Genomic DNA, 23,889 nt, shown 5'->3' with positions numbered 1-23,889 from the left:
TATAATGAATCCAATGACACATGACATCACATGGGTTCTGTAGGTGTGTCCAGCATAGTAGGCCTCTGGGGTGAGGCAGGATGGGCATGCATATCTCTGTTGGGAATGTCACTATTAATGGATTAAAACGCCATTTCAAGTAAGGATGAAGGGTTCTATATAGAGGAAACTCCCTTTTGCTGGTACTACCTGTAGTTTAAAGGAGAAGATCATTAGGTATCTCACATTCACTGTCATTATTCACTAATAAGAATGATGAAGCTGTGTAGGGCATTATTCAGTGATTTTTAAGGGAATTTGCATGTGTTGCATCATGTTTGTTTTTTTCTGTTTTTGATGCAGTCCTCACCTTTGGATCACACTACTGTTACTGTAGCTATATCTATCCTATTTGTTCTATGCAAACTTGTTTCTTTTCACTGCCATCTATGACACAATACAATGGTACCTTGGAACATAACTTAATTTGTTCTGGAAGGCTGGTCGAGGTCCAAGTCGATTTTATTTTAAGAAATAATGTAAATGAATTTAATCCATTCCAGACCCCCAAATGATTGCCTATCTACCTACCTATCTAATGATAAAAACATTAAAAATCAATATAAAACACACATGAAAACGCACACATACAAAACCAATAAACATTAAATAAATGACCTATTGAAGTGAGCTGATGGCATACTGCATGTGGCAGGTGGAGAGGAAGAGAAATGGAGGGGTTATTGTTTGGAAGGGGAGATGCGTACGGATCGAGACGCATCTCCCCTTCCGTACAAATTTTAGCAGGTCTGTTTTGTTTGGTCTTTGTCTGATTTTCTGTTCAAGTTGTAACAGACAAGTTCCAAGATTTCAGTCGAGGTACAAGTCGAAAAAAATCAGAGAGACCTGCTCAACATCCGAGTTGGTTGAAATAAAGCCATTCGAGTTCTTCCAAGGTTCTACTGTATATCGTAATAAAATTATGATGACGTGTTCAGTCCTGCTTCATACCAGAGATGGTAAAAGCCTGAGACCAGCCTCTCTGTGGACATTTTTGATTTATTAAGCTTTGTGTCACCATACAGGCACACTGAGCATGTAATACAAATGTTTCACACAGGTTTACTTATACATTTTCCTGTTTATGTCTCAATAAATATTGTGGAAGCTGAGGTCCACTTTTCCTCTGTTGTGAGCACTGTCAGCCATCCGCTTCCTTTCCCTTTACATGCTGCAGGATTCATCATGTAACTTTACACAGCTAATTCACTTAACTCCACTCACCTCCCTGTAGGAGCCCAGCTGACACTAGAGGTCACTGCAGAGGAACAAGGTTAAACCTGCTCTAGCCTTATGATTTTTAAAATATTTTTTCCGTCTGGGGCTAAGTAGCAGTGTACTTTTAGTAAACTGAAGTTTAATATTCATAAAATACAAATTATTCTTAAAATTTCCATATAAAACTTCTTCACATTAACTGTTACAACCTATTACAAAATTACAACTGTAAATGAACTTAATGTTTAGTTACTCTGGTCATTGTTTAACTGGTTAACAGGCTATAGCACTGCACGTGCAGGCAGCAGAGTGTACAGTATGTGGTGTTTTCATTAGGTCACAATAAGGCTGCAATCAGGCCTGTTGTTCAGAAGGCCTCAGCACTGACTAGGCCCAGGCTGAGAGCTGTGGGGTCCCGCACTGTCACAAGGCAGCTCATTTCCACAGGGAAGCCCTGTTTGCTCAGCAGCAGAACAAACAAGCTGTCCATCAGAGGCCTGACATTAATAATTGATGAGCGTTAATGGCAGCACTGGGGAGAGGTGTGGAGGCAGGACTAGCTCAGACACCCAGATCTTGGAGGTCCTTCCCCAGAGCAGGGAGCATGTTCAGCCTCTATAATCATCACAAACTCGACAGCTCAGCGGGGAAATTCTGTTGTCAATCAGAGGCATCTTAATAATTGATATCAATAATTGGCTTGTGATAATCTGTGTATCTTCCAGCTGCTAAATCAGTACAGGGTCCTGGGGGGGGGGGGGGGCACGAGGCAGGGGATCACCCTGGACAGGAAGACCATCCATTACATCCCACAACACACAGAGTCATACAGACTTTGGGCAACATAGAGACACCAATTGAACTAACCACTTGTTTTAGGACTGCTGAGGAGAGCTCCCCACTCAGAGAGAATGTGGAGGCATCATATGGGATGCGGCAGGGGATTACCCTGGGCAGGATGCCAGTCCATCACATTTTTAACTAAGGGAGAAAATCCCCCAAACACAGTGAGAACGTGCAAACTACGCAGAAACAGAGGTGGTGACATGGGAGCCCCCAACTTTGCTGATATGAAGAGATATATGCTGCCCACTGCGCAGCCCCTTGGATTATTACCTAATAATATAATTATTATTGTTTTTAAATAAAACAACAACAATATTAGAAATATGGGGTGCATGGAAGATCATTTGGCATATCATTCACTGCTGTCCCTGATTCCACTTAATTGATCTGTTTGTTTGTGCAGCACTGATGTCTTACAGGAAATTAAGGCAAATAAACATGATTTGATAAAGCAAAGAAACTTACAACAGTTATTCCTGTCCTCCAATCACAATTCACTGAGGGGGTGGAGCTAGTTTGAAATGGATACAGCTTACACTAGCTGGAAAGACACAGCACTGACTGGAAAGAGTGGCATGTGCCTTGAAAGTGCCAACCAGCCACTCGCGTCACTGGTGGGAGGATAATATACGAATCGATAAAACAACATTGGCTAACTAACCTGGGAACCCCCTCCCCCTGCCAGTACTTACAATATGTTTAGTGGTTCAGCATTTCCTGTTATAGGAAGAAAGTGTTTGTATTCCCCCTGAATACTGTCTCAGTAAACATCAGTTACAGTTGGGGAAATGAGACCCTGATATCCCAGACATAAGCGTTTGTTGTTATTTTATTTTCTCTTCAGAATGCATACATTAAAGCACAACAGCAAACAAATAAATACAAGCAACTACACAGATACAGACAACAATTTTAGTAACAGTAAAGGTGCATTAGATTTGGAAATTAAGCCAAGGACACGGTACGGGGCTGTGCTGTTTCTGCAGCAAAAAAATGATATACTGAGTAATTACTGGATATAAAGACAAGGGAAAAAAAAGACAAACACACTGAAGGAGGAACACAGGGACCTGGCAAAATTAATAATGATCAGAGACCTGTGTCACCCCCCCCCCCCAAACAAACTGCGCCTCGCCTACTCCCCACAGTGCAGGTACAATATTTTTTATTACAAATTCAAATAAATTTCTTTAAAATGTCTTTATGACTTTTTCCTTACATTTTGAAAGATATTGATATATTTTATTAATGTATTGTGCTTGGTTTGATCCTCCAGCGACCACAGCGGAGGTAGCAGAGGAAGAGGGCACGAACTTCTTCATCCCTCAGGCCATAGATGAGGGGGCTCAGGCAGCGGGGCAGGAGGACAAGGAGAAAGAAGTTCAGGTAGCGCAGGTGGATAAAGAGGGCTGAGCTGATTGTGGACAGGGCTCTCTCAATGCTGCTGTACAAGAAGGAGGAGAGGCAGAGGCACAATTGGGCCAGGTGAAGGAGAACCGTCCTACTGGCCTTTTTGGCCTTGATGGACCGGGCTGCCATCATGATGCCTGTGTAGGTGCCGATGACAGTGATCCCCACAGCAACAAGAAAGACACCATTGAAGACCTGGAACACATCAAACTGCCACTTGGCCAGAAAGAGGCGCTCCTGTGTGCAGTAAATGGTTCTGGTTAGGAAATGGGCATCTGTGGCTGCTAAAAAAATGATATCAATTACATAGTTCACAGAGCCCAGGAACCAGACCACTGCAATGGCAATACTGGTTCTCCTAGGGGTGGCGATATCAACGTGTCGGAGTGGGAAACAGATGGCCACATAGCGTTCCAGACACATCACAGCCAACGTTAGAGGGGAGATGCGGAATGTTGTCCCACTTACAAGGACGATCATGGAGCAGAGGACCTTGATGAGGGTGACGTTAGCCATGCTACACGAGTAGAGCAATGTGGTGAATCCCAGATGGATGGAGTCATTGAGGAGCATTTGGCCGAATAGAAGATAGCGGGAAGTCTCACGGAAGCTGGATTTATTCCACATGGCAAAGAACATGATGAGGTTCAGGAAGATGAAGAGTAGGGCAGTGGACAGCAGAACAGATGATATTATTGTTGTCATGAAGTCTATTGTCCCTGCCATGGACTGGTAGTACAAGAAGCTGAGCTCCAGAGAGGAACCATTCTGGCCAGCCATTGGTCAACTCTGAAAAGTGCAGAAATGTACATTAAAACACAAATTGTTGTTCACAGTCAGCAATACCTACATATCTTTCTCAGAAGAAAAAAAGGACCTCTATTTAATTGAAACGAAAAACAAACAATAAAAAATATTTGTGATTTTCCTTTACCTGCCTGTTAAGCACTTGACTCAAACACTTCTGGAGTAGCATGTGCTCTAGTTTATAACAAATCAAATGACATATGGCATCACATGGACTCTGTAGGTGTGGTCAACATAATTGGCCTCTAGGGTGAGGCGTGATGGGCATACATATCTCTGCCTGAAGAGTAACTGTTAATTTATTATAAAGCCATTTCAAGCAATGACTAGGGATTCTATTCAGCTCATTCAAGCTGTAGTTCAATGAAGAAGACATTCACTGTGTCAGCTGGGATGGTGATTAGTATGCAGTAATGCAGGACAATGACCAGTGTAGACTGGGGTTATTGTGGTACACATATTTATTACGTAAAGTTCAGTTCACTCTGCAAGTACAGTTAAATAAAGTAATACATTATTTGACAAAGTCTTTTTTTACTTTTGCCTTTGTTCTTAGCCTTACTTGATCTAGTCTTGCTGCCATGTTTTGTAGTCATGGGGGGTATTCTCCATATGTGGATTACTCATTTTGCCAGATGAAATTGTTGACGATATGGCATGATCCTGGATCTGTTGATTTTTCGAAACTCTTATATAGCAACATATCCTAATCTTCAAATTTACTCGGAGCAGTTTTGTTCTGTGTAAACAAGGATTAGCTCACCCACATAATCAGTGTCCGTGCGTGGAAATCCAATCAGTCATGACCTTGCTGTTCCCGGATGAGTGACCAATTGCAATCGGTGCACAAATAATAAGAAGGGAATTTCACATTGAGAGGGTTTTGCGCGATCGGCAAGATCCTTTATTGTTGCCGTATGATATTATTTTCGAAAGATACCACTTCAGCCAACATGGAATATTATATTATATATTCTCTGCTCTTGTTTCTAGTCTGTCCTAGTCTTTGAGTCTGTGGTGATTGTTGATTACCCTCACCTGTTTCTTGTTAATTGTAGTTTCTAGTGTTTAGGTCATTGTCAATTGAGACATAGTTCCTCCAGCGTGTCCTGGGTCTTCCCCGGGACCTCCTCCCAGTGGGACATGCCCGGAACACCTCACCAGGGAGGGGTCCAGGAGGCATCCTAATCAGATGCCCGAGCCACCTCATCTGGCTCCTCTCGATGCGGAGGAGCAGCGGCTCTACTCTGAGTCTCTCCTGAATGACCGAGCTCCTCAGGGAGAGCCCAGCCACCCTGCGGAGGAAACTCATTTCAGCCGCTTGCACTCGCGATCTCGTTCTTTCGGTCACTACCCACAGCTTGTGACCATAGGTGAGGGTAGGAACGTAGATCGACTGGTAAATCGAGAGCTTTGCCTTTTGGCTCAGCTCCTTCTTCACCATGACAGACCGATGCAGCGCCCACATCACTGCAGACGCCGCACCGATCTGCCTGTCGATCTCCCGCTCCATCGTCCCCCCACTCGTGAACAAGACCCCGAGGTACTTAAACTCCTCCACTTGGGGGAGGACCCCATCCCCGACCCGGAGAGAGCATTCCACCCTTTTCCGGCTGAGGACCATGGTCTCGGATTTGGAGGTGCTGATTCTTATCCCAGCCGCTTCACACTCGGCTGCGAACTGTCCCAGTTGAAGGTCACGGTCCGATGAGGCCAACAGAACCACATCATCTGCAAAAAGCAGAGACCTGATCCTGAGGTCACCAAACCGGACACCCTCAACGGCCTGGCTGCGCCTAGAAATTCTGTCCATAAAAACTATGAAAAGAATCGGTGACAAAGGGCAGCCCTGACGGAGTCCAACTCTCACCGGAAACAAGTCCGACTTATTGCCGCCCATGTGGACCAAGCTCTGGCACCGGTCATACAGGGACTGAACAGCCCTTAAAAGGAAGCCTGGCACCCCATACTCCCGGAGCACCCCCCACAGGACTTCCCGAGGGACACGGTCGAATGCCTTCTCCAAGTCCACAAAACACATGTAGACTGGTTGGGCAAACTCCCAAGAACCCTCCAGAACCCTTTGAAGAGTATAGAGCTGGTCCACTGTTCCATGGCCGGGGCAAAAACCACACTGCTCCTCCTGAATCCGAGGTTCGACAGATTAACCCTTAGGAGTCGGCGGACCCGCCGGCGGGGACACTTGCATTTTTTTCTGGTAACCGTGAAAAGAACTTAAAATGCGTCATCATGTTTGATCATACACGTAAGTGTAGTACATCATTTTAATCTGTAAATGGTCTACTTTTATTCATGTATACTCACAATATCCACGAAACATTGTGCTTTTGTAAAATAAAGAAAATAAACAGGGTGCGCTTTCAGCTGTCTCAGTCTCCGCGAAAATCTTTTTGAAACACGTCACTAAAATGAACTGAATCTCCGCGAATACTGCACAGACAGACATGAGAAATATATCTATAGAAAGCTTAAAGTGTCTACTTTTAAATAAAGCAATTTAAATTAAAAATAAATATTTTCAGTTTATGTAATTCATGTGAAACCAAGGAGAGGCACAGAATTTCTGTCGCACTTCATTATCTGCTAATGACCCGAGGCAGGGCACGCCCACAGCCATTCACACGGAAAACAGTCCGGGCAGCATGCGTATAAGGCCACGCCCCCCGGCTTAAAAACACATACAGTCTAATGATGCGTTCGTTTTTCTCTCGGATCTCGGAAATTCTGAGTTGAGTGACATTATGGTGCGTTCGACTATTTCTCTCCAAGTCGGAACTCGGATGAAAACGTCACGAAACGTCAAGAAAAACGTCGCTTCCCGTCGGAAACAAGCCTCTTTTATGACGTTGAAGTCGGACAAGATTTGCCCCAAGAGCCTGTCAGCCAATCAAAAAAAAAGAAAGGGTGTACACAATAGCCAATCAGAAAATAGTACTATTGTATCTGGGTAAAATACAACACAACAACCTGTGGAATGTCACTCTTGCCTGTCTTCAAAACTTGACAGCCCTGGGGTAAGTTATTAAGTCTTATATAACTCTTATTTTGATAATATTAAACTAATATTAGTAAATATTTTCCTCACTTCAGCTAGCTTTTGTCAGCTTATGTGAAACATTGGCTTTCAATGCCATTTAGGTTAGTGTAGCATGTAGATAACTCTGCTAACATGCTGCCTTATGTAGCAAACATGTTGTTTCCTGGTGGCTAAGATAATGCCTTATGGAGTTTACAGATGTTTGTAAATGTTCTAATGTATTTCACCTCGTTTTGGATAGCTTTAGATTATGGTTGCTAATATATATTTGGCTCCGTTTTGATTAGCCTATAATACTGCTATCGGTAATGTTATTTAGCACAAACATTTCGGGTGTAAATGTTTGAGATGCTAACATTTTTTTATTTATTTGTTTTTAGGAATGTGTCTGCATCACCCTTGCCTTCACCAGCACCTCACATCGGGACATGCATGCTAAATAAACCACAAACCAAGAAATATGTTTCTGTCCTCAAATTATTTTCTTGTAGCACTTTCCTCTGTCCCATACCTGACTGAAAGGGGTAATTATACAGCTCATTATGCAGGTCTTTGTCTTCTCTGGTGTGAACTACAGCATTATTCATGAGCATTCCCACCTCCTCGCATATGGCCTTTCTAAACAAAAAGTGTCTTAGAAAATTTAAATGAATGTATTGTTTTCTGTAAATGAGTGAGTGAGATGATTGTCACATCATTTTGAAGTAAAACCTCTACACTACAAGATCCAGGTCACAAAAGTCTTGTACACAAATGTCATGAATGTGTTTTGTGGTCTAATTTCAGTGACTTATTTTTTTGTTGTTTTCAATAATCACGCATAACTGTTTTTTTCTCCAATATAAAGACTTGTACATACATACTGCTCATATATTATTGTAACCCAGTTTCTGCTGAATACAATGTTATCAGACTTTAGACATTTATATGTTTATAAGTAACTGAAAAATGCACAAATGTCAGGACATGTCAGAATCTCTTCAGGGCTCCAAAACACCTTCAGACTCCTAAGGGTTAACAGAGAGAGCCCCTCACGATTCGCGTGGCAATGTCATACGGATTATCCAAGTACACCGGCATTGTCTTCAGAGAAATTGTAGTGGGAGGGGCGGTGCTCATATAGGGCTGGCTTACGCAGAAACCTCGACTTAACCAAGAACAAAAGCTGCTTGGAGCAGTTTTGAGACTTAGCGTAAATTGCCATAGCAACATGTCTCGACTAAAACCTACCCACCTTTCGTAGTACGGGTTAATCGTGAAGTTACACCACACGTCATCAAGTTACTCGCAAAGTTACCCCGATAAGCCAGTTACCCCGCTTCGTAGTACAGGCCCCAGTACTCTAGTAAACAAACTATTTAGTACCAAATGAAAGCTACTGTGTAGTGTTCGATGGGCAAGACATGGCTATAGGTTTAATTCAATGTAAAATTTCTAGGGAAAAGAAAAACCATATTAACAGCCGTCATTTCCTCAGGGCTTCCCTTAACGAGAAAACTTCTTCATGCCCCAATTAAACAAGTTGACTGAAGTTACAAATAAACTTTGTGTTTAAGAACTGTGTTAAACTGTGTTTACGGACGACATGCAACACCATGATTAATAAGCATGGCTCAGAGAGTGATCACTGGGACAATAGCAAATGGACTGGTCCAAACTGAAATGAGAATCAAAGTCCTGAATTACAGTGCGAGTGTGTGGGTTGCAGTAATACAGGTGTAATAAACGCCATCTGGTGATTAATCCCCGAACTATCTCTGCTGTTTAATTGTTGCGAGAATGGTTCGGCGGCCCACTACTTCAATACTTTATTGTAAATATTAAACTGAGCCTATTTGCTTGCCTGGCACCGCTGAGTCACGTGAGCAGCATCGCTTACGCAGACAGCCGCAGTGCATTCAGGACAGAAATTGAAACTGAAGTATCGATCTCATGATACTGCCATACGCATGCGTGTTTCGATAGACAGGCAGTAGAAGCAGAGTACAAGGTCGCGCATGAACATGTTTTATTTCTATCTGATTGTTGCGTTCCAAAATCATACTGCAGAGAAAACCTCTGCTTTTCTCAGACATGTCCTGGAAGTTGTAGCTTTTGTGGACGCTACGTCGCTACTTGATCAAAAAAATAACGTAACTACTGGAAAGTTATTTGATTCAGAAATCAGCGACTTCTACAGGCAAGCTACTAGAAAATATAGTTAAACTAATATCTTCGCTACATATATGTAGCGGCGCTACCGCCCATCACTGGTTATACATATATATTTTATTTATTGTGCATATTTATTTTTACAATGTGCAAACAAACATCTCTTAAGTGTTGTTTATCAGAGATGTTGACAGACACATTACCTTTGGTTTACAACTATTACGATATACGATACGATACAACTTTATTGTCAGTCATAGACTGAAATTCTTATTGCATCCCTGGGTGGCTCATTTAAGACAAAGACATAAGCATACTTGTAAATCTCACATGTGACAACCACATGGCTTACACAAATACAAATCCTCATAACATGCACCCCATTGCACTGGATTTTAGCTTAACTGATTCAACAATAGGATAGATTTCTCATTGTGTTTGTGGTTTTAGAATCACTATTCATGAGCTGTTTGTGAGGATGAAGCAGTGTAGGACATTATTCAGTGAGTTTAAGAAAATATTGCACAGGATCCACCATGTTTATTTTTCTAGGGGACTGTTCTCACATGTTCGTCACTCCCCTGTCAATTTCTCAACTATTTCTCCCCTCGGGCCACACCAAGTTGTGCTCTACAGTGTTTTTTTTCCACTTTCACACAAGTAATTGTAACAATTTTGCGATGAAATTTTCACTCTGGCTCTGTATCACAAATGTTAAAGGCCAGAGGCCACCCACAGCTGGACTATATTTATTTATTAACCTTTATGTCACCATACAGGTGTGTATTTTAGAAATGTGTTGTGTATAGTTCATTTTTAAATTTTACCTTTTATCTCTCAGTAAATATTGCAAGAAGCTGAGGTCCACTTATCCTCTGTTGTGAGCACTGTCAGCCATTCTTTCCCTTACAAGCTGCAGTATTCATCATGTAATTTTACACATCTAATGTGCATAACTACACTCACCTCCCTGTAGGAATCCAGCTAACACTAGAGGTCACTGCAGAGCAACAAGGTTAAACCCTTGCAAGCCTAATGATTTTAAAAATAATTACAATGGTTTTGTGTATATTGTTTCTGTCTGGGGTTATGAAGCAGTGTACTTTTAGTAAACTGCAGTTTAATATTCATAAAACACAAATCATTCTTTAAAGTTTCATAAAAAAACTACTTCACATTAACTGTTACAACCTATTACAAAATTACAACTGTAAATGAACTGAATGTTTAGTTAGTCTGGTCACTGTTTAATTGGTTAACAGGCTATAGCACTGCACGTGCAGGCAGCAGAGTGTACAGTATGTGGTGTTTTCATTAGGTCACATTAAGGTTGTAATCAGGCTTGTTGTTCAGAATGCCTCAGCACTGACTAGGCCCAGGCTGAGAGCTGTGGGGTCCCGCACTGTCACAAGGCAGCTCATCTCCACAGGGAAGCCCTGTTTGCTCAGCAGCAGAACAAACAAGCTGTCCATCAGAGGCCTGATATTAATAATTGATGAGCATTAATAGCAACACAGGGGAGAGGTGTGGAGGCAGGACTAGCTCAGACACCCAGATTATGGAGGTCCTTCCCCAGAGCAGGGAGCACGTTCAGCCTCTATAATCATCACACACTGGAAAGGGAAATTCTGTTGTCAATCAAAAACGTGTTAATAATTGGTATTAGTAACTGTCTTGTGATAATCCATCTATCTTCCAACTGCTAAGTGAGGACAGGGTCGTGAGGTGGCGGCAGGGACGGATTACGGACCGGGCCAGCGGGGCCGCTGCCCTAGCCCAAAACAATTTGCAACGCTTATCAACAATGTATTTTCGTTTGTCTACTTTAGAGGGCCTACATTCCTTGATCCTCTGCCTACAAGGGCCCCTGACCCTATAGGGCCTCTGATGGAAACATGGAGGGAGGGCGTTTGGCTGCCAAGGGCACTTGAATTGTGGTGGTTGTGGTGGTGGTGCTGGTGGTGGGGGGGGGGGCACTCGCGAACGTTTTGCCCAGGGGCCCACACAACCCATAATCCGTCCCTGGGTGGGGGGGGGGGGGGGCAAGGCAGGGGATCACCCTGGACAGGAAGACAGTCCATTACAGCCCACAACATAAACAGAGTCATACACACTTGGGCAACATAGTGACACCGATTCAACTAACCACTTGTTTTTGGACTACTGGGGAGAGCTCCCCACTCAGAGAGAATGTGCAAACTCCGCAGAAATACAGAGGATGTGATACAGGAGCCCCCAACCTTGGTGATATGAGATATGTGCTGGCCCTGTAACTATTACTTAATGATATATTTATTATTTTTTATAAACAAAAAATATTAGAAGTATGGGTGCTTGGAAGTTCACTTGGCATATCATTCTCTGCTATGCCTGATTCCACTTTATTGATTTATTTGTTTGATTGCGCAGCACTGATGTCTTATAGCAAATTGAGGCAAATAAACATGATTTGATATAACAGAGCAACTGCCAACAGTTATCCCTGTTCTCCAATCACAGTTCACTGAGGGGGTGGAGTTAGTGTGAATTGGATACAGGTTACACTAGCTGGAAAAACACAGCTAGTGTGTAATATACCAATCGATAAAATAACACTGGCTGACTAACCTGGGAGCCCCCTCACTCTGCCGGTACTTACAGTATATTTAGTGGTTCAGCATTTCATATCATTGGAAGAAAGTGCTTGTATTCCCCCTAAATACTGTCTTAGGAAACACCAGTTACAGTTGGGGAAATGAGACCCTGATATCCCAGATGTCAGCATTTTGTTTGTTGTTATTTTATTTTGCCTTCAGAATGCACATATTTAAGCACGACAGCAAGCAAGTAAACACAAACAATTAAACAGATACAGATAACAGGAAAGGTGCATTAGATTTAGAAAATAAAGCAAAGACATGGTACAGGGCTGTACAGTGTTAAATTACTGGATCTAAAGACACGGGAAGAAGAAGACAAACACACTCAAGGAGAAACACAGGGAACAAAGACCTGGTAAAATTAATCACGAACAGAGACCTGTCTCACGCCCCTCCCCCTCCCCCAAACAAACTGCGCCTCGCCTACTCCCCACAGTGCAGGTACTATATTTTTTATTATTACAAATTCAAATAAATTTCTTTAAAATGTCTTTGAGTTTTTCCTTACATTTTGAAAGATCTTGATATACTTTGTCAATGTCTCGTGCCTGGTTTGATCCTCCAGCGACCGCAGCGGAGGTAACAGAGGAAGAGGGGACGAACTCCTTCATCCCTCAGTCCATAGATGAGGGGGCTCAGGCAGCGGGGCACGAGGACAAGGAGAAAGAAATTCAGGTAGCGCAGGTGGATAAAGAGGGCTGAGCTGATTGTGGACAGGGCTCTCTCAATGCTGCTGAACAGGAAGGAGGAGAGGCAGAGGCCCAACTGGGCCAGGTGAAGGAGAACCGTCGTACTGGCCTTTTTGGCCTTGATGGACCGGGCTGCCATCATGATGCCTGTGTAGGTGCCGATGACAGTGATCCCCACAGCAACAAGAAAGACACCATTGAAGACCTGGAACACATCAAACTGCCACTTGGCCAGAAAGAGGCGCTCCTGTGTGCAGTAAATGGTTTTGGTGAGGAAATGGGCATCTGTGGCTGCTAAAAAAATTATATCAATTACATAGTTCACAGAGCCCAGGAACCAGACTACTGCAATGGCCATACTGGTTCTCCTGGGGGTGGCGATATCAACGTGTCGGAGTGGGAAACAAATGGCCACATAGCGTTCCAGACACATCACAGCCAATGTAAGGGGGGAGATGCGGAAGGTTGTCCCACTTACAAGGACAATCATGGAGCAGAGGACCTTGATGAAGGTGATGTTAGCCATGCTACACGAGTAGAGCAATGTGGTGAATCCCAGATGGATGGAGTCACTGAGGAGCATTTGGCCGAATAGAAGATAGCGGGAAGTCTCACGGAAGCTGGGTTTGCTCCACATGGCAAGAAACATTACAAGGTTCAGGGAGATGAAGAATAGGGCAGTGGACAGCACAACAGATGACTTTATTGTTGTCATGAAGTCTATTGTCTCTGTCATGGACTGGTAGTACAGGAAGTTGAGCTCCAGAGAGGAACCATTCTGGCCAGCCATTGGTCAACTGTCAAATGAAAAGGGCAGAAATGTACATTAAAACACAAATTGTTGTTCACTGTCAGCAACACCAACATACATTTCTCCGAAGAGGGCCCCTATTTAAATGAAATGAAAGACAGACACAATAAAAGATATATTTGTTTCTTTACCTGCCTCTGTTGAGAACTTGACTCAAACGCTTCTGTAGTGGCTTGCGCTCTAGTTTATAATGAATCCAATGACACATGGCATCACATGGACTCTGTAGGTGTGGTCAGCATAATTGGCCTCTGGGGTAATACAGGATGGGCATGCTTATCTCTGCCTGAAGAGTAACTATTAATTTATTATAAAGCCATTTCAAGCAATGACTAGGGATTCTATTCCACTCATTCAAGCTGTAGTTCAATGAAGAAGACCATTAGGTATCACATTCCCTATCTATTCCTTGTTACTTGGGGATATGTGATATCATTCCTTATGCCTCATCATAACAATGGGATTTTGTTTGTTAAGATTATGTTGATGTTATTTATTAATTATAATTTATTTTGCGTATTTATTTTTAAAATGTGCAAACAAGCATCTCTTAGTTTTGTTTTTCAGACACATTGACAGACACATTACCTTTGGTTTACGACTATTCCTAATTATGTTTGTGGTTTTAATAAGTAATTTTAAAACAAATGCTCTTTTCCCTGTTTTATTGAAACCGTGAACCCAAAACCAAGGTTTCTACCAAACCATAATATGTGTGCAGTTACACCCTTAGTGTAGATCCATTGTCAATATAGAATAAAGCTGGGTGGTATTTAGGGTACCGAGGTGATCACTGTGGGCTGTTTGTCAGGATGAAGCAGGGTAGAGCATTATTCAGTGATTTTAAGAGAATATTGCACATGATGCACCATGTTTGTTGTTGCGGGGGTTGTTTTCACGTGTTGGTCACTCTCGTCACTATTTCCCCCCTCTGGCCACACCAAGGTGTGCTATCCAGGCTGTTTTTTTCCACTGCTGTCTTTCACACAACAACAATGCGCCAGGAAATGAGTCATACTACAATGCAACTCTTACTTGAATGCCTTCTTCACAGACTGGACGATTAACCAAATAAAGCAGTGCAACATTACAGTAACTAACAATAAAACCACTAACTTACGTGTACTATTAGAGCATTTGTCATTTATTTAAACTTTATTTTACCAGCTAAATTAACTGAAAACCAGTTCTCACTGCTTTACGTGATATTCGGAAGAAATAGCAGATTACGCATCGGAACTGCCTGGGATACAAACGTCATGCATGTAACTAAACTCTTCAGCCAATAAGGGCAATTATATCTCCAGAGTTAACCCCTTTTCCCCTCCTTCTCTCTACACATATACACACTTACTTTTATAAACTTTTAGTACAAACCCCGCACATACACATACATCTGATCAACTTCAGCATCTCTAACTGTAACTGCTTGTCTGCCGTGTCCCAGTCTCTTGTAAGTCACTTCGTATTGTCTCGTATTGTCTCTTGTCTGTCTGTCTTTTTTGCTTTGTCATCATTGTCGGATCTTGTGGCACTATCTTGCCTCCTGTATGCTTGTTGTTATTTGTTTTATTTTCTTTTATGTTGTATTTCGGGTTTTTGTATGTTATAAATGAGCCCCCCCATCTACGTGGGGAAAAAAAAAAATAATGTGAATGTAAACATTTATTTATTTATTTATTTATTTATTTATTTTCTTTTTTTATGTTGTAATTAAACATAAAGTTGTCCTCCGAAGAGGGGGGGTGGTGGTGGGCAAATAAATAAATAAAAAAATAAATAATAAGGGCAAAGTTGTGTCGTCACGGTGGCGGTTCCAGTTTGTGCAGCCGGGTGAGAGGTCGCAATGCATCTAACCGTAATGCATTGCGTCAGGATCAGAATGCATTGCTTTAAGCCAGCACTGTAAGCAAGTCGAACGCATCCAATGACTGAACTGGGGAAACAAACTGAAACGCGGACTTAATACAGAGGACTAATGACAACAACCAGAAACAGCTGATCACATGGGGATCCCACACGAGGTTAACGAGGGGGCGTGGCACACGGAAGGAGCAGACGATCGGGGCAGGACAGGGGTAATGTTGGGATAAGATCTTTATCGTTTTGGAAGCCATTAAGAAAAAAATGCTCTTCTTGTTTTATCCTGTTCATTTTGTGTTTAAATGCTAAAAAAAACATATTTAGGTGTAATTTTGGGGGGCCGGGAACCAATTAATTGGTTTTCCATTATTTCTTTTGGGAAAAATTCGATCAGAACTCGAACTATTTAGGATTCGATCCGGAGTCCGGAACAAATTAAGTTCGAGAACCGAGGTACCACTGTATTGTATAAGCTGAGGTCCACTTGTCCTCCATTGTGAGCACTGTCAGCCATCCGCTTCCTTTCCTAAGCTGCAGGATTCATCACGTTACATTGCAGAGCTGATTCACCTAATCCCACTCACCTGCCATGGGCTGTGTGTGTGTGTGTGTGTGTTTATGGTGGATAAAGGACATTTAAATGAGTTTTGAAAGATCATGAATAAAATGACTACGACAACTTAAACTACAAAGCACATGTTTGGAAATTAAGATAATTATTGTTATTTTCTTAGCCACAATCAAACAGTACTTATAAATTTAAACTGTCAGCATACCTTTCAAGATTTGGTGGCAGCTATGGTGTTGCTCTTCATTGTATATTTGTATATGTGTATAATATTTTACAATGATAATTCTTGGTCTTGCTGCATTGAAAAATGTAGCCCTGTTGTGATCCATGCTTATTCGTTTAACTGATCTTTGCACACTTTTACGTGCACATGCTCGGGAAGTAGTCTTGGGCCCAATCACAATTCCCACGCTCATGGACTGGACTTGGGTTTCATGTTCCTGCTGTGTCTTTGAGGGCTTAGGGTGGTCCCATTGTCAAATCCTCAAGTGCATTAAGGCTCTCTCTCAGATATTTCGAACCCTTTATGAACACTTTCTGAAAGTCTGTATTTCTCCCATTTACATTGACTACCTGGCAAAAGGCAAGAGAACTTTTTGAGGACAAGGGGTAAAAGACATAAAGACACATAAATAAATAATACAAATGATCAATAATTATTCAGATCTGAAACAACTACATAAATATATGAGAGAGTCTTTCATAAGATTTTCTTGTTTAAGACTATTTTCCAATATCTTTTTAAAATGTGAATCTTGGGGATACATGTGCACAGATGTGAAGTAAAAGATGGGTGACGTAAAAGACAGTAGGAAAGAAATCTGGTGGCAGGACAGGGTGAAACAATGGATTCTGTCAAATCCAACACAGGTTTAATATGGGAACTGATATCAACAAATTAGAAGAAAAACATCCAAAATTGGAAATGATAACATAAACAATCAGGCCATATTTTCAAAAAACACTTGTCTGACAGAAAACGCGTCAATATGTGTTTTTTATAAGTGGACAATTGTCACGCCCGGCTCGTCCGATCCTCGTGTGTGCCACGCCCCCCTCGTTACCTCGTGTTAATTCCCGATTGTGATCACCTGTGTCCTGTTCCTTTTGGCTAGTCTTGTGTATATTAGTCCACGTCTTCCTTTGTTTCCCAGATCCGTCATTGATGTTGTCTGCCGTATTGTCCTGTCAGCTCCTAATAAACCCCGTTTCTACCTGTAATCACGGCTCGACTTGCCTGCTTCTCCGCTCGCCCGCACGCTTCACAACAACAATAAGACAATTTTGAAAAACAGGTTGTGAGAATCATTTTTCAATTTTAATTTTAGAATGGGAAATGAATGGAAGGTACATGGGCTGAGAAGACTAATGGTTTTCAAAATAAATACAGCTGTTATGTTTTCAGTTTTGTATGTTTTGGGCTGTGTAATAGTGCACTTTTAGTAAACTTCATTTTATTTTTATATAAGAAATAATTCTTCATATTCACTACTGATAACATTACAATAAATTGCCACAGCTAGCTGTAAATGAACTGAAAATTCAGTTTCTAGTGACTCTTACTGGTCTATAGGCTTTAAAATTACTCATGTAGGCAATAGAGTGTATGTAATGCTTTCAATTGGCCTAAGGCTCAAATCAGGCCTGTTCAGAACATCTCAGCACTTTTTAGGTCTAGGCTGAGAGGTGTGGGATTCAGCACCCTCACAAGGAGGCCCTGTTTGCTTGTTTCTAGAACTAGTTGGCAGCCAGAATCTTGTTAGGGAAACATGAAACATCTGTACCTTTCTATCTCTAGGTAATAATTGTTTAAGTGATGATTCATAAATCATCTAACTGCTTTTCCAATGCTGGGTCCTGGGGTGGGGGGCTCTAGACCACAGGTGTCAGACTCCAGTCCTGGAGGGCCGGAGCCCTGCACATTTTTGGGTTTCCCCTCGTTTAACACACCTGATTCAACTTCTTGTGCTAATTACCACATAGCTGTTGAGCTGAATCATTTGTGGTGGAGCAGGGAAAGAACTAAGCTATACAGGGCTCCGGCCCCAAAGGACTGCAGTTTGACACCCCTGCTCTAGACGCAGCATAGGACATAAGACAGGGGATCATTCTAGACAGAAACCCAGTGCATTATGGGCCACGCACACACACACAGAGTCATACACACAATGGGCTATTTATGGACATCGATTCACCTAACCATATATTTAGACCGAGGGAGAAACCTCACCAAACAGTGAGAACGTGCAAACTCCACACAAACAGACAGGTGGTGACATACGAGCCTCCAACTATGGTGTTATGAGGAGATACACTACATGGAAGAAGTATTGGGATATAACTATTATTAATTATAAACAAAACAACAAAAATGTTATAAATATGAATGCTTAGGAGATCATTTAGTATATCTTCCTCTGCTGTTCCTGATTCCTGTTTATTGATTGATTGACTGAATGATTGATTTGTTGCTCTATGTGACACTGATGTTTTACAGGCAATTGATGCCTATCAGTATGATTCAATATTTCAGAGAATCAAGCAACAGTTATCCGTGTTCTGATTGGTTGTGCGCAAGGATTGCTGGGATTGCTGCGAGAGAGTGTTGTTGACTGTTGAGCTGCAGCGATTGTTTGGGATTGTTTTTTTGGAGTGTTTTGAACGTATATTTTGAGTGTTTGTGTGCTTTACCTGTTTACGTGGGTGGCTGTTTTATTTCTATTTATTGTTCTTATTTCTGTCGCAGTGAGTGCTTGTCTGTCCTGTCTATTAATTAACAGCACGATTATTACCGACAGTGAGCTGCGGGTGTCGCGTGAGCAGCATTTTCTGCCCGCGTTTAACTCCGTAACAAACACCCGCGGGGCGATAATAACTAATAATATCTAACGTCGGTATCGTGTTGGAATACGCCGTCTCCACCGGGTCAAGAGATTCACAGCTAACACGTGGAGAAGTTGCAGGTCACCAGTTTATTCCTTACACAGATCGATCAGGGAGCCACGCTCTGCCATACATTCAGCATGTACAAGAGGAAGCTCAACCATATGTATCAGCTGTATCCCTTTTAAAGCCCTTTGGGCATCTCCCCCCCTCTCTCGGTACCTTCCGTCTACGTGACAACCACATGTTTGACCAGGGCTGTGGAGTCGGAGTCGAGGAGTCGGAGTCGGAGACAATTTTGGGTACCTGGAGTCGGAGTCGGCAAAAAGTTAACCGACTCCGACTCCTACTAAATTTAAATGGGAATTAAAAAAGTAAGTTGAAATGTCCCAATTCACAAACAGTCATAATGAACTACTTCTCTGCTGTAAGAATAAAGCCCAATGCATGCAGTGCATAATGTTACCACAAAACGAACATGTCAAGTAACCATGAAGCATGCTTTTCATTGACTGTATGCGTCACTATATGGGATGTAATGCACAGGTAAGGTGCGGCACCGCTTTCCATTGTGTCGTGTTCCACTGTTACAGGGAACTGTGAACCTAGCCTAAAGCCCCCCATACATTTACAGATGCACTGCCGATTTTTCGGCCGTTCAACGAGTCATCACGCGTCAAACGCCTGAAAAATCACCTGGCACTGAGGAGCCCCCTCCCCCCAGGAAGAGGGAGGTTGTGGTAGTGGGGGATTCAATTATTAGGGGAGTAGACAGTTATGTGTGCACGCGTGATAGAGGGTCCTGTATGGTGTCCAGATCGCGTGGACAAGATTTTGGCCCCAGCTGGGGTGGATGTCGTGGTGCATGTTGGCACCAACGACATAGGCAAGGGTAGGAGGGCTGTTCTGCAGGATAAATTTATAGAAGCCGCCAATAAGCTTAGAAGCAGAACGTCCATGGTGGTATTCTCTGAAATACTCCCCGCGCCACGCGCAAAGTCAGGCTAAGTTAGCTGAGATAAGGAGATTAAATGCGTGGCTAAAAGGATGGTGTAGGAAAGAGGGGTTTAGGTTTATGGGGCACTGGAGGACCTTCTGGAACAGGTGGGACCTGTTCAAGCCGGATGGGTTGCATCTGAACCGGAGGGGAACCAGTGTACTGGGAAGGCGTATTTGTAGAGTAGTTGAGGAATGTTTAAACTAGGGACTGGGGGGGCAGGGAGGTTAGTTAAGTATGTAAGTGGGGGGAAATGGAAAGCCCCAAAAAATCATATTATAAGTGGGCACCGTAATAGGCCTACCCTTTGTTGTCTGTATTTAAACGCCAGGAGTATTAGGAATATAATTCATGATTTAGAGGCTTTTATCTCATCGGACTCTTATGATCTTATAGGAATAACTGAAACATGGTTGAGAGAAAAGGATGGACAAGAATATAATATGGTTGGTTACACGTTGTTCCGTAAAGACTGTATAGGTAAGAAGGTAGGTGGTGTTGCAGTAAATGTAAAGGAAAACTTGCAGGCAAGGGAGCTTACTGATATAAATAAAACTATGGAATCTGTATGGGTAAAATTAGATGCGTCCGAGGTCCACGTACCATCCCCTGCTCCTGCGCCGCCCATCCAGACTCCAGTGCTCCCCGTGACTCCAGTGCTCCCCGTGACTCCAGTGCCTGAATTCCTAGCCCAGTTCCCTGCTGCGGCTACGGCGTCCGCAGCCCCTGCTGCTGCTTTGCCCCCGGAGACCCCTACTCAGCCCCCAGTGCTCCCCGTGACTCCAGTGCTCCCCGTGACTCCAGTGCCTGAGCTCCCAGCTCAGTCCCCTGCTGCTGCTGCTACGGTGCCCGCGGCCCCTGCTCAGCCCCCAGTGGTCCCGGAAGTCCCCGTACTGCCCCCTGTTGGCCTGGAGCCTGGGGCGCCTGCTGCGTCCCCAGAGGCGCCTACGCTGGCGGCGCCTGCAGCGCCCCCTGTTGGTCTGGAGCCTGTGGCGCCTGCAGCGCCCCCCCAGGTTCCCGTGGGGTACCTTAAATCTGACATCTGATTGTTGTCTGTCTAAGGAAGAAATCTTGCTTTTTGAAACAGGTTCATGGGATTACTAAATGGACTTTTCTTGGTTAACTGGAACGCTGTTAACTCGTGTGTGACGTCATTCCCAGTTCCGAGTTCTGACCTTCAAGGTAAATGAAACGCAGCATCATTCTACCCGCTGGTCTCACCATGGTGTGCTATGAAGCCTTGTTTTTTTTCCACTGCCATGTAAACCCATTTTCACTCAATCAATTGGTACACAATTTTTCTGTCCACACAACAAACAGTGAAGGCCCAAGACCACCCTCAGGTGGACTGCTGTAATTGATTAACATTTGTATCACCAAATGTCATTGTAGCATTTTCAGACACCAGGCATATTTTAGAAAAAAAAATGCACAGTGCTTTTTTAATGAAGTTTCCTATTTTTGTTGAAGTCGATGTCCAATTGTCATTAGTTATGAGTGTTGTATTGGTTCATGGGTTTTAGCATTGCATTTACACTTAATATAGTATATGTGGTGTTTTCATCAAGGCTGTTGTTCAGAAGGCCTCAGCACTGACTAGGCCCAGACTGAGAGCTGTGGGGTCCTGCACTGTCACAAGGCAGCTCATCTCCACAGGGAAGCCCTGTTTTCTCAGCAGCAGAACAAACAAGCCGCCCATCAGAGGCCTGACATTAATAATTGATGAGCGTTAATGGCAGCACAGGGGAAAGGTGTGGAAGCAGGACCAGCTAAGGCACCCAGATGATGGAGGTCCTTCCCCAGAGCAGGGAGCACATTCAGCCTCTATAATCATCACACACTCGACAGCTCAGCAGGGAAAATTTGTTGTTCCACAAGCTGGAGACTGGAGTTAGCGCCTAGGCCTGAAATCTCATAACATTTTGTCTTCCTGTAGTACCATAACCCTAACTATTATTTATATTGATTACAACATTTAACTACCACAATATTAACATGCCTTGAGACTGAATCCTTGCTTTGATAAAAGGGTGAAGGATGTGTGATCATGTGACTACACAAGAGCCCCCCCTATACAGTAGACCACAGGACTTATCTCACCATATTGTTTATTTTTGGGAAAAACTGCTTGTTCATGACTTTAATGGACATTTCCATTGCTCCAGGTTGCTGGCTGTTTCACCTAACATCTAAAAGCAAGATATATGCACTTTAGTCCACAATTTCTGATGAAGCCATCTCCTCAGACATCACCTTAGCCCCTTAGCCTCTGTTTCTCAGGAAACATGAGTGAGCTGAGCTCCTGCTCCTTGTTCTCAAAAGCACTGGAATCTCACCCTTCAGTTCCAGGTTTAATAATTATGCACATCAAGGCCAGTCCAGGACTTTTATACGTAACTCAGGAGCCACACCTACTTATAAGTGTTTATTATCATCAACTCATGTTTTTCCTGTAGGGTAATATGTAGAGTTCTACTCTGTATTACACACATACAGCTCCCATAAACTATATGACTTTTAAACACCTTTTTCCATGCACTCTTGACTATTATTAACACTCTCCTCTCTGCAGATCACAGATCATCATTTAAATTCATGCAGCCCATGACTGACTCTACACAATAATCCCAACTAATTTGTGTTTCAAAGCATCATCTATCAGTCTTAAAGTGATTATAAAATTTAACATCAGGTTATTGTGTTATCCACGGTACTGTACCATATCACTATTGCTTCATATGTTTTTTAGCACCTCCTTGTGGTGCTCATTGAACACTGCAGGAGAACAAAATGCAGACGTTTGATCATTAGATGGCGCTATTTTCCACAGAGTCCATTTATGTTTTTTAAATTTCAGTGACATCATTGTTGTATTTCTATTCCCAGGTCACACCTGAGAAGTAAGGATCCCTTGTCATTAATGTCAGTGTATAAAGGCTTGAGCAGGATAACTTTTTCTTACCAGTATTGCTCATTGGGGACCCCTCAAAGCGCATAATAGGTAATGTAATGTTCATGGTTCAGGAGAGGGAGTTTTGATCTGACTAATTACCTGAAATCAAATCACAGAGTAATTCTTTTAGAGTCTTACATTGTTCCTTTCTCATTCATACCATCTGCTTTACTGAAAGTCAAATATCATATACTTAGCTAATTAGACTGATAAAATGTTACGCTATATTTATAACAAAATACCACATATATTATATAATACTCAGGTAGTTATTAGATTATATAATAATCAGGTAGTTAGCATAGAATCACCCTTTCATTTGTAGGATGACTTGACATGCTTATGACCTTCAACATAAAGTGAGAAATTAAATTAGTAACTTGAAATGTTTTGAGTCCTGGTCTCCCCGTTAAAAATACACAATGCAAAATGCAGGTATGTACAAAAGGATGACACTGATATTCTGACAGGGGAAAGCATGGAATAGTGCTGAAATTCTTGGAATCAGGACTCACCAAACATGCAGGCTTGGCATATGTGAATCATAGTTCAATGTAACAGCTATATAGAAAGGCAGAGACTCGTAGAGACTCAGCTTATAAGGGAGGTACTGAGAATCACATCAGGCAGCACATGGAGCATGAAGGTACACCGTGCCCATTTTCAGAATGCTCTCCTGTTCCTCAGAATGTCTGGCTGATGTTAATGTAGTGAACATTGATTTTTCCAGGCTTATAGGAATCATTTCAACAGGTAAAATCTGACTATATTTTTATGGTGCATTTGTAAAGCAAGCAGGAAAAAGGCCTCATTATTTACCGTGCTCAGTACATTTCAGCAGATCTATACAGCCTGACAGACCAGTGGTGACATGCTGTTTACCGAAAATAAGAAACTTAATTTGCACATTTTCTCCTTCTCTTTGCTCCCAGGACACTGAAAATGGTGGACAAT

At 42.5% G+C, this 23,889-nt stretch overlaps 2 protein-coding genes across 2 annotated transcripts; both read right to left on the bottom strand.

The window, feature by feature from the left end:
• Positions 1–3,348: 3,348 nt before the first annotated feature.
• On the bottom strand, positions 3,349–4,293 carry LOC111841733 (odorant receptor 131-2-like). Its single transcript, XM_023807703.1, has one exon. It carries the CDS (start codon positions 4,291–4,293, stop codon positions 3,349–3,351), a length of 945 nt encoding a protein of 314 aa, XP_023663471.1.
• Positions 4,294–12,702: 8,409 nt separating this feature from the next.
• Positions 12,703–13,647, bottom strand: LOC111841732 (odorant receptor 131-2-like). The gene has a single exon (XM_023807702.1). It carries the CDS (start codon positions 13,645–13,647, stop codon positions 12,703–12,705), a length of 945 nt encoding a protein of 314 aa, XP_023663470.1.
• Between the last annotated feature and the right edge of the window lie 10,242 nt (positions 13,648–23,889).

Source organism: Paramormyrops kingsleyae, chromosome 18 (genome assembly GCF_048594095.1).
Source record: "Paramormyrops kingsleyae isolate MSU_618 chromosome 18, PKINGS_0.4, whole genome shotgun sequence".
Classification (NCBI taxonomy): Eukaryota; Metazoa; Chordata; class Actinopteri; order Osteoglossiformes; family Mormyridae; genus Paramormyrops; species Paramormyrops kingsleyae.
This window is presented reverse-complemented; position numbering and strand designations above follow the sequence as displayed.